Source organism: Hippoglossus hippoglossus, chromosome 9 (genome assembly GCF_009819705.1).
Source record: "Hippoglossus hippoglossus isolate fHipHip1 chromosome 9, fHipHip1.pri, whole genome shotgun sequence".
Taxonomy (NCBI): Eukaryota; Metazoa; Chordata; class Actinopteri; order Pleuronectiformes; family Pleuronectidae; genus Hippoglossus; species Hippoglossus hippoglossus.
Window position 1 is genome coordinate 17,460,297 of NC_047159.1, and position 11,984 is coordinate 17,472,280.

Below are 11,984 nucleotides of genomic sequence, written 5' to 3' on the forward strand. Positions count from 1 at the left end.
GTAAATATTTTTGCTTTTGTCATCCAGGCACATATGTTGAACAGAGAGAGAAGCTTCATGGTGGGAGAGAGGTTGTTAAATCTTTTAATATTTTTGATGTGGAAAAAGCATTTTGAAAAATGTCTCTATTTAACAGAGGGAACAAAAAAGAAAAAGGTCCATTGGTGCTGTTCTGGTTGTTGCCATCATTTTAAGAAGGGTTAGTGAAGGGTTTGATGAGGCTGAGATCCATAGCTTTAACAAGGCATGTGCGCGCCACATCAATGGGCTCCTGCCTCTTGGGATTATCCTCGGCCTTGCCAATCACTGTGAGGATTTCCAGGAGCTCGCTCTCGATCAGCTTCTTGGACAGCTCGTTGTTGTCGGAGCTGAGCATGTTATAAACAATAACAAGGCCGCGGTGCTGGACCTTAGGGTTGGTATGGAGACATAACCTCTGAAGGATCTCGAGCCACTGGTCGGTCTGTTGGGAGAGGTCAGACACGGTGAAGTGTGTGAATGATGAAAATAAAAGGAAACACAAGTTTCATGCATATGTCAGCGGAGTCGATAGGTTGAAATCAGGGTTGTGAATGGGTTTTCTTTCCTTTTTCGCTTTAAAAGAGATTTCCAATGATTCTACACATGACCACAAGTGTAGTTTCCCTGTGCTTATAAAAGAAAATGCTATGTCACTGATGATGCCAAATTAATTTCATCATCATCTCTATTATTTCAACAAAATTATAACAGCCTCCATTACAAACTGGGACTGTGGAGTCTGAGATGCAATGCCATAGAGTTGCATTAAATTGCAGGATCCATTGTTTTTGGAGGCTGACCAATGGAGACTACTTGTGAGTCCACTTCTCTGTTATTAAGTCCCCTCTCACATTGTTATAGACGTAAGCTGCTTTCAGACATGCACTAAACTCTGGAAATTCTCCTGAAATTCTCCAGAGGAGCTGTGTGTGAAAACGCAAGTGTCAGATCCAACTGCTCCAGACAATCTCTGTAGTTTTTCCTGACAGCTCCCTATTAGAATCTCTTGATAATGTCAGAGTGAGCTCATGTGAGAATACAGCAGGATAACACCCGTATAATTTTCTGTGTTCATGATCTTAAAACAGCTATACTAAATCTCTAAGTAGTGTTAAATCACAGCTGTAACAGTAAGTTAACTTAACCACATTTAGGTCTGTGTTAAAACCAGCTACCGATGTTTGGCTATTTTGTTAAATACCAATAAAAGTGCGTGGAACTCACAACTTTTCACTCCCTCATTCCTTGTGCATTCAGTGGCACAAAGAATGCTGTGGTACACATGGTGGGGTGCATAATATGTCTTGCCACAAAGCATAGATGAGGCAGCACTGCATGATGCCCCAAAAAGAACAACCAAGAGGGTAGACTACAAGTGTCCTAGTTTTTTCCTATGACATCGCATTCACAGACAGATTCAAGCTGCACCTTTACTCTCATTGGGAGGTTCACATGGAACCGGACTCACGGAAATGGCAGAAGTGAGTTAAATTAGGTCATATTGTGCTTCAAAGTGTGTGTGGTCCTCGTTATTTGCCATGGTTAGAAGTGCCAGATGTAAGTTATCAGTTCATGAGGTAAAGGTAACCACGGGATTTCTGAGCACGGGTGCGTAAAAATGGTTCAATTATTACATATTACAATTACAGAGGTCCAGACCTGGGTGACATCATAGCCGGCTACGGGCATACAAACACTGTTGTACTTACCACCTGAGTCATTTTGTTGCAGAGCTTCTTCTGAGCAGCAGTGAGCATGGCCAGAGCTCCAGCTGCAGCTATCTGAAGACAGTCGTCATCCTCACCACACAGCAGCAACAGCAGCTTCAGCTTATCATTGCCGTCTTCCATGTAACGTTCCTGAACCTAAAACACAGTTGAAATGTTCCATTAAGCCGCACCTGCTAGAAAACAAACCGCACATGTTTGACTGTGCACCATAAGTTATGATGTAAGGATTTTGGCAACCTTTCAGTTCTCACCTCTTTGCATGTCACGAGGTTGCACATGCACTCAGTGGCGGCCTGTCGGATCTGGTCGTGCTCCTCGAACATGTAGTTCTCAATCTCGGGCAGAGCGTTCTCTTTCACAATCTTTACTCTAAAAAACAGGACGACAATGTAACCACACTGAGGCAAGACCCGAAAGCTGCACCGAAGACACTTATTACTGAGGAAGGAGTTGTCACCTCAGTTTATCACTGAAGCCAGCCAAGTTGGTGAGGCCTTTCAGAGCTTCAAAGTTCTGCAGTCCATCTCTTTCTGTGTTAAGGAGGTTCACTAAAGGCCGCACCACCTCATACACCTGTCAACAAAGCAACAGCTGAAGATTAACTCTAATAATTACGATAATTTAAACCCCCAACAGAAGATCACAGCAGTCGGAAACGCTGACAAAGTTCTGCATCTTCCAGCATATGGAGAGACAGAGAAAAAGAGGCCAAGTGAAGGGGGGTTGGGAGGAATCTGGGTGACTCAGCAAATTTCCATTCCCCTTTCAAAAACAAAGCAGCGCGTCTTACCCTCTCCCCGGGGAAGGCGATTTCTGGGTTGGAAATAGCTGCAATCTTGGCGAGGGCGTGACATGCCTTCACCTTTCCGACATCTGTCCCCTCCAGAGCAAGTGGTATTAAAGCCTGAGGGCAGAGCAACAGTTTGATTTAAAAGACAGTGGCTAAACATCAGCGTGGATACTATGAAAGAACCAGTTTGTCTGGGTAGTAGCAGTAATGGACTTTTTAGACTTTTTTCTGGGTATTCAGCTGTGGAATACAGTGGAAGGACTTTGTGTCATGTTGTAGATTCATGCAACATTGATTTCCAAACCGATCGCTCACCTTTCCACCACCTTGGGCTACAATAATACCACGATCTTTGGAATCCTCTGACAATGCCAAGAAAATCCTGTAGATAAGAAATACAAAATAAGTTTAGCACTCATATATTTCTCAGCAGTGTTGCAGTTTAAGGACGAATACACAAGAAAGGTACTTTAATTTGTGGTATATATGTTTTTTATTTATCTTGTTAACTCTTTTCTCATCTGTAACATTTTTTATTTCTGTATCTGTGCTCTTATGCTGTGTGATCTTCAAATAGCTTTTAACTGTTTATTGTTTGCTTTCACTTTTTCATTCTTAACTTGTGACTTAACTAATGATATGACTCATCGCATGTTGTGATGATGTTTTGGGGGTTTCCAGTGAGTTCCACAGAAGCTTCCCTCACCTTGCCAACATTTCCTTGGTCTGGTCGGTCAGGATGGCGTTATCAGCTTTGACCATTACAGTTAGAGCAGATGTGACACCAGCTTTCAGCAGCCTCTTCACTCTTCTCTGAATGAAGTCCTTCTTGTCCTGAGAAACGATGGTGTGCAAAATGTGTTTATGCACATGAACGTGTGACATTACCCGCTCTGCCCATTTCTGCTGTCTGATAGAGTTTTCTGTGCTTCCTCTTTTACCTTAGGGTGTTGCTCAGGCACATGTTGCTTGGAGAACTTGGCTAGCTGGACCAGCTCTGGGAGGATGTCCTTCTTATCATAGCAGTTTGTGCAGTTGATCAGTGTGCAAGCTACTGAGTATAAGATTGTCTTGTCCTTCGACTAGAAAATAAAGAGAAAGGTTATTTCTCATATCTAATCAGATATACTGCAGGTTCGCTTCTGACTATAATTTCTATACCTTGGCCAGTTCAAACATGGCTTTCATGGCAAGGTCGTCCTCAACAAAGTCATCTTTCACATCAGCATCATTAGTCAGGTAAGCGAGACCCTCGATAGCCCACTTCCTTGTTTTGGTATCAATCTGGGGATTGCAGAGCCACCTGAAGGCACAGGGGAAAGGTTTAACACCAAGTTTGTATCCTGATGATGTCAGGTAGTAGGTTGGCCAATCAGTGTACTTCAGTTTCAATTGATTTCATATTCTGAGACAAAAATCGTAAAATTCAAAATGTTTAAAATATGGTTTTGTAAAAGGAAATAGTTTTTAAGTTTTAATTTCTCCATTTCTTGATTTGGGGTTGTTTTCTTGCTGCAGCCAGGGTTTCTGGCTTTAGTTTTCCGTTAAAATTTAGGCAAAAAAACCCTGCATGGTTACGTTTGGTTAAAAAAGAATGGGGCGGCTCATACATTAAGGCTTGAGTTCATTGCAGTGGTCACAGGTATGACTCTGACCGACAGCCTTTTACTGTACATCTGTGTACAGTATAAGTCTGTGCTGTCAATAATTACAAAAATGCCCAACAAATATCTTAACAAATTGTTTGGGTTAAAATAGACCCTTTCACAATATTAACTGCATGTTTAGGCTTGTCCAAACACTCATTTAAATCTCTTGCACGCCTCACAAAGGGCCACAAACAGCCTCCCTCACTACAACAGACTGCACACAGCCTTCTTATAACTGAACTGTCTTTATTTTAGCTGATGTTGTTAATGTTGAGAGGGTATGATTAGAAGAGGGTTTCTAATCAAGAAAAAATAAACCTATGAAGACACAAAGAATTTTGAGCCTTTCTTTACAAATTATATTTCATGTCTGAAAATGCCTCGATACCTTTTTTTATTTCAGTTTTATTTTTAAAATAGACCAATTTTCTGATTTTGATTTCAGAATAGGAAATTGAATGAGACAAAGTTACGCACATTGATTGCAGGGTACAGGGACATTCTGCTATATATCTAGAGATAAATCCATTGCAACTTTTGTATGGAAATTGTACATTTGCTTATTGTCTCTGTGTGAGTACTCACTTTCTGCACTGCTTGGCCAGCTTCTCTGTGGAGCCCTCAGCAAACTGCCTTAAACTGTAATCATCTCCTCCAGCTGAACCCAGTTTACAGAGACCCTGCAGGGGACATTGAGATGAGCATATATGCACATAGACACAAGTTATGTGCTCTCATCAAACTTTCTTACATCCCAACACAACTTTGTGCTCCAACTGAACAACAGTATATCATTATATTTACTTTTCCTATGTGTTCATACCGTGGTAAAAATAAATAATATATACAGTATATATATATTTTAACCTGTCTTATATTAGCAAACTTCCTCTATGTTCTGTTCTTTCCTTGGCACACTCACCACCAGCGAACGTATTTTAATCTTCTCATTCTTTGTCTTCTTGTAAATATCCTTGAGCATCGACACGCCATTGGTAATAATGAAGGAGGCGCGGCTCATCTTTGAGGAGGCGTGGATCAGCGCCTCCACGGCAACCATCTGGTCCACCTCCCGCTCTGAGCCGCACAGTGCCACCATCATCTCCATGATGCCCTGCCGTCCAACCAGTACATTACCGACGTCAAAGGGACCCTGCAGCAGCCCCGAGATTGTGTTGACAGCATGAATGGTCTTGTCCATGTTGTTGGGGTCAATTTTTGATCTGTGGAACAGAGACATTATAATAAGTTATGTCTCGATGGCAAAATGAGCCACTGGGGGATCAGTGTTCTATGGACGTACTTGATGTAGTCATCACAAATGTCTCTGAAGTTGTCTCTCTCTGGGTCACAAGTGAGGTCGTCATAGAGCTTGTTGAGCAGCACGCTGGCGATCAGCTGTGTGTTGTCTGTCAAGGGCAGCTGGTCTGGCAGTTCAGGAACCTGACCGCACACCTTGAGGATCTTCTTCAGACCTGGAGAACAAGCACATAAATGCATTCATGGATATCTGCTGAATACATCATGTCAGAGAGTCGAGGTTCCAGCAACATGACTGTGAAAATACGTTTAAACTGCAGCAGGTCAGAGGACGTCAGCTGAGTCTTTCATATGTGGCCCAGGATGGATTTAGGTTCCCACAGTGAAAAGAATGTGGTCATATGCATCCCAGACCACCTCTGAATGTGGTCAGAGTGATCAGATCTCAGGACGCACTGAGGACGCATTTGGGTGCTTTCTGACTTTTAGCGCTGACCATTTGTGATCGGCTCACTCAGGACGGATGTTAAAACCAGGTCTAATTGGACTCTGAGCGATGTGATGCAGCCGTGTCTCACCGTGATCGATGGTGAAGAGGGTTCTAGTGTTGTCTTTCCCTCTCTTTTCTTTGCGCGGCACATTCGTGGCCAGGAGGTTCAGCGCCTGGTCTCTGCCATGGCCGGAAACCTTCGCATTGTTAACCATCTCCAGCAATGAGAGGAGGATGGTTTTCAGGTCTTTAGCTGTGTCTGCAGAGGGACAGATGATAGAAAAAGTGTGAGCAGTGCTGGGGAAAAAAATACCAAACAGCTGAGGTCACTCAGTTACAGACGAGGATGTGGTCTCACCCAAAACTAAGGCCTCTTCTTTCCCATACTCCCTAGAGTCTCCACCAGTGAGGGAGTCATTGATGCACTGGAAGAGGTTGCAGGTGGCCAGTGCAATCTCCTCATTGTCGACTGCCATGATGCTGCACATCTTATCAACCCCTACCATGTGCACAATAGCCATGGCCTATCCAGGGGAGTGAAAAGAAACATGTAAATAGTATAGAGCATATGTCTGAGTGCGTCATATAGGCAGGAGTTACACTTTAAAATATTGACTCTATTCAGTAGATGCGATTTGTAAGACTATACTCACGCGAGCCTTGTGTCCTGTGCATATCCCTGACAAAGTACGGACAGCAGCCAGGATCATCTCTGGTTTGCTTGTCTCTATCATACTGAGCAGCAGAGGGACTCCATTGTTCTGGAAAATCCTTTCTGCTCCCGCGTCCTCCCTCGACAGCACAATCAGGTTATTTGCAGCCTAGACATAAAAGAAGTGAGTCAAAAAGTGGAAGTAGTGCTAAATCCACAGCTGCAAATTTAGGAAACAAACTAATCTCCCACTTATTTTGTATCCAGATTTAAAATAAACCCACCTTTTCCCGCTTGTCTTTTTCCATCTCTGCATCGAGGAGGATGTCGAACATGTTCTGTACTCTCGAATCTGTAGAGAATGTTGTTTTAAGCTGTGGAGGAAAAAAGTTTTGTATATGAAGGTTCTGTGATATCCTAGCATAATTTCCTGTGATAATTTCCTGCGATCATTTCATCATTTCCCTTGGCAGGGGTAAATATGATTTTCTTTTCAGCCGAATATTGACTGTTAAATAAATATATCAGTGTAGATTTTTTATTAGAAATCAGTGAATGCTGCATGTATTTATGTATAGTGATGTATGAAGTCACATACTGCCCTGTATGAATGTGTGCGTGGCTGTGATGTTCTGTTTAATACTGACCTTGACCTGAATTTCTGCCCCCAGTCTACGGAGAGTCTCCACGAAGGTCTTGTTCTTTGGTTCGATGGTGGCGCATCTCTGCACATCTTTGAAAGCCATGTCTAGTTTCCCCAGTTTCTCCAGAGCTTGACATCGCCGGAACAAGGCTTTAATGTCCGCTGCATCTACATCAATTGCTAAAAAAGTAGGGTGAGTCACAATGAGTTTGTGGACCCTTTATTCAAATTAATATTCATTGGGTTAGTTTGATTTTATATTGATTATGCTACCTTTTGATGCATCAGATGCTGCATTGGCATAGTTTTCCTTCAACAGCAAAAACAGAAAACATTAAAATTATAGTCTATTCACCAGAGGAATTACAAATCTGCTTTAACAAAAACTGCTTACCTTTTTGAGGTAGCATGCTGATCTGTTCCTGTAAATGACAGCCAGCACCTTTTTGTCTTTGCATAGCTTGATGGCTGCAGTGTAGCAGTCAATGGCTTTGTCAGTTTCTCCAGCCTGGAAGTGTTTGTTTCCCTCATCTTTTAACTGGATTGGGTCTCCCATCTGGGGGAGAATTCAATCATCATGTATAAAATAAAAAAATCCTTATAAATCCTCAAATTTCATGTTAATTGATCATCAGCATGTGCCACGAGACGCACACGTTTCTTGTGTCTGACAGCATCACCTCACCAGCAAAAGCACAATTTTTACAATTTCAGTGTCATCAGTCTTTCAAACATGTGGCATGTGTCAAGCGTCACATTAAAGTGAAACATTCCAATCACATACAGAGGTTTCTGGTTAGAAAATAAACATTTCAAACAATCTAAAGGTTTAAAACAAACCTCCTGAACAGTTTTATACTTTTGCCCATTTTAACTGTAAAGATCAACAGAATATAAGTATGGAAGCAGTTCAAAAGCAGTACTTATTTATTTCACAATCACCCTGGAGGACAGCGATCGTAACCTGTTAATATAATAATATCATTTAAATCTTTAAAACTTACCATTTTTGCTAAAAGGTGTCCTGCTGACCTGGCTCTCTTGTAGCAAATGGCCACGCACATGCTATCCCTAACTTTAAATGGCCTGCCCTGCAGGCCTTATTTGGGCATGGTCTCGTACCCCAAGTGGAGCCTTGGAACAAATGCTTCTTTCCTAATAGACAGACACCATGTCCTCATGCTCCCCCGGATATGGCACAGTCCACCCCCCACTGTGCTCTTATCCTAAGCACCCTATCCATGCCTGATGGACACGAAAAAACAGGGACAAAAAGTTTTCTGTGGAAGCTGTGTTGTACCTTATGGATTGTGTGTCTTGCTCAATCCTCTTCAATGGAACTGTTCTTCAGTTTTTTTGTCCCACGTAGACGGCCTTCACCTCCAGTCTCCAGTGTTTGGTTCAGACTTTTTCTATCTGGTGTAAGTTTCCCCCCACCAACACCTCAATTTATATTTATACTGCAGCTCAATGAGATGGGACAGGACTGAGGTGGACCATCCATCACACACAGGGGTTCATTCCAAGCATACAAAGGCCCCTTAAAGATCATTTGCACCGAATGTCATCAAAAACCATGATTACTTGTGTTGCAACAAATATCATTTCAGTGTTTTTGAAATATAAAAGGCCTCGTGAATGAAACTGTTATTTCCCATTCAATGAATTCTGCGAGACTGACCCCCGTCAGAGGTGGTCTGCTCCTGATAAGATCTATTTCAGGCTCAGACAGCTGAGAACTCACCAGCAAATGCCTGATGCCAAAGTGGCGGTGAGGGGAGGAGGGACCGACAGCTGTGTGACAAACAGAAGAACCTGGTAGCTTCTGGAAAGAGAATGATCCCGAATCCCACACTCCAGTGAGGCGGTGACCTGATGAACTGGGTGTTAGTCTCCTTCCCAGTGCATGCTGGGATAGGCTGCAGGCCCACTGTGAGTGTAAATAGGAATAAGCATGTTGGAATTTATAAGCTGATTTATTACATAGAATGCATTCGATTATAATAGAACCCAGTGAGGACTGAAGTCATCCCACTACAACAGTCACTGTATATTATTAGGGGAGGGAATTGCAGCGCTACTCACGATACGATACAAAACGTGATACGTGGCCCACGATCACATTTAATATAATATGTATAAATAATATGATAACATTGATACAGTGATTCTGCAATAATATATTGACAACCGTGTAATGATACATCATGATATCTGTACAACTGAAGAATACAAAATGCCCCCAAAGAGGTGAAGTGCAGGATTTATGTATTCATTCACTGCAACGTGGTATTGCTTTCACCGACACAAATTTATTGGGACAATATGCTGCTATGAGCTCTTTGATATATGAAGGGGCCTGATTGTTAAGGGCTTTGTATATGATGCAGAGACGATGAGACAGGAGTAATATGATCCCCTCTTCTAGTCCCTGTAAGCATTTTGAGCCAGTTGTTGGCTTTTCAATGGTCAACAGGACAATGGTCCTGTCGAGAGTTGACAAATACATGGACTGGTTTCGCAGCATCCTTCTGAGACAGGATGTTTCTAATTTTCATGATATTGTGCAGGAGGAAGAAGGCTGAAGAGACTTGCTTTATGTGTGGGTCGAATGAAATGTCCTGGTCTAACAAAACTCTAAGATTCCTCACAGTAGAGCTGGGGGCCAAACCAATGGTATCCAAGGGGATCATCTGGTAAGACAATGTTTCTCTGAGGTGTTCAGGGCCAAGTACAATGACTTCAGTTTTGTCTGAATTTAGAAGTAAAAAGTTATGGGTCATCCAGGCCTCGATGTCCTTGAGACATTGCTGAAGTTTAACTATGTGATTAGTTTAGATAACAATAAACTGGCAAAAGTTAAAACTATATATATATATAAAATTGGTTTGCAGAGAATAATCACAGGGCTTTTAACACACACCAACATAACACAAAACATCAACAGACATAAACCACACCTACACATACACTTGTACACACTGTACCTTAAGCAGCTCTGGATTGACAAAGTGGACATTTGGCCCAGACCAGCTAGACATCTTGATTTTGTACATGTTTAAAAACTTGTTTTTCGGGGCTTCAGTTGTGATTTTGTTGAGAGGCTAGTTGTCCCTCGCAAGGAGGGAGCAGCAAGCCAATTGGCAGATGCAGAGCAGAGTGGACGTGCTGGTGACGGGCTGGGGTGTAAGGTTTAACAAATTAAACTGTAACACTTTGATATGTCTTTTATTTAAAATATAGGAAATAAATTAAGTTTAAGATCTAGCTCTCATGACAGAAACACACCATAAACCATGAAACATACCAAGCTCCCATCCCAACTTATTCCATTTTTGGTCAGGGCCTAACAGAGCACTAAGAGGTAAAACAGGAAGTGAGGAACAATCTCTAGGAAATTGACAGCTGACCCTGCTTGTACTTGCTTATCTTGTACTCCAAGTGGCCTCCCCAGCCCAAGCTGCCCAGCGATGGGCTCCCAGCCAGCTCTGTTGGACATTTAACTATGTAACTATCCACCCGTCAGCTAAAACCAAAGAAGCCCCCCGGAAAAGAGGCAAAAATTCCCCAAGAAACATAAGCACCAACAAGGAAACACCAGAGGCCGAATTTTAAGAAAGACTTAACATTAAAACAGCAAAATAAGAAAATAAACAGTCCAGACATTCCATTTCTGGTCGAGCACAATGTAACTGGCTCAGACAGTTACATTGACCAATGAGCCAAAAAAAGAAGAATCCAAGGAACACTAGATAACCTTGTAAACTCTCACATGCTTCCCACATGCATTACATCCTGCTGGTGAGGCCCACTCTCTGACTGCTGAAACAAAGGAGACTGGGCACTAGTGTCCCTGAGGTAGCAAAATGGAGCTTCAGTTGAGCCATCTCAAAGTTCAAGGTTCAAAGTGTTTTATTTGTCATATACAGTCCTGTACATGAAATTGTTACTTAGCCTTCCGCTACAAGTACCGTGCTTTAAGATTTTTAAAATAAAATACAATAAAAGTAAAAATACAAAATACAAAATCTATATATCGACGTAAGAAAAAAATAGAAATATGTGCAATGGGACATCTGTGCAATGGACAGTAATGCAGTGGTCTAAAGGTCAACAATACAATTGTTAGTGACAGGATAGTGATAGTATATAATTATTTGGAACAGTTTATTTGGATAATCATTACAGGATGAAATGCCATTATTAAATGTCTTTCATATTTTGTCAATGCTGTCATATGTCCCTCTCTCTCTCTCTCTCTCTCTCTCTCTCTCTCTCTCTCTCTCTCTCTAACACGCAAATGCACAACACAAAGAGGAGAAAGCTCTTTTTGGGCCTTGGCATGTGTCATTTGTGGACTATTAGAGCTTTGGTGCCACCTGCTGGTGCAAAACAGTGAGTGATTACCTCTTAAATGTTCATTGTGTAGAATTGAGTGACATCTAAGGGTAAAGTTGCATGTTGCAGCTGAATCCCCCTCACCTCACCCTCCCCTTCCAAACATGAAAGAGAACCTGTGGTAGCCTTCAGTTGTCATAAAAACTCAAAAGGCGTTTGATTTGTGCAGTTTGGACTACTGTAAAAAACATGGCAGCCTCTGTGGAGAGGACCCGCTCCTGATGTACATATACAGTATTAAAATATCAAGGTCCCATTCTAAGGGGAAGAAAACAATAATTCGTACAATTTAGATGATTGCACTCTAGTGAAATCATCACTAGAGTTATTTTATATTCAATTTAAGGGATC

At 41.9% G+C, this 11,984-nt stretch overlaps 1 protein-coding gene across 2 annotated transcripts; it reads right to left on the reverse strand.

Annotated features, from left to right (window-relative positions):
- Nucleotides 1-7: 7 nt before the first annotated feature.
- unc45b (unc-45 myosin chaperone B) lies at nucleotides 8-8,685 on the reverse strand. Of its 2 annotated transcripts, none has more exons than XM_034594663.1 (20): nucleotides 8,240-8,299; nucleotides 7,630-7,791; nucleotides 7,509-7,545; nucleotides 7,240-7,415; nucleotides 6,877-6,966; nucleotides 6,594-6,761; nucleotides 6,299-6,464; nucleotides 6,029-6,199; nucleotides 5,494-5,665; nucleotides 5,113-5,413; nucleotides 4,776-4,870; nucleotides 3,703-3,844; nucleotides 3,483-3,623; nucleotides 3,248-3,375; nucleotides 2,857-2,923; nucleotides 2,542-2,655; nucleotides 2,209-2,324; nucleotides 2,003-2,120; nucleotides 1,731-1,886; nucleotides 8-463 (listed from the first exon to the last, which is right to left on the reverse strand). In XM_034594663.1, the coding sequence occupies exons 1-20, from the start codon at nucleotides 8,297-8,299 to the stop codon at nucleotides 191-193; spliced, it is 2,853 nt and encodes a 950-aa protein (XP_034450554.1). In that variant the 3' UTR covers nucleotides 8-190. The 2 variants fall into 2 exon arrangements, with proteins under 2 accessions (XP_034450554.1, XP_034450555.1); XM_034594664.1 differs by lacking the exon at nucleotides 8,240-8,299 and adding an exon at nucleotides 8,536-8,685 and having other exon boundaries at nucleotides 191-463.
- Nucleotides 8,686-11,984: the final 3,299 nt, after the last annotated feature.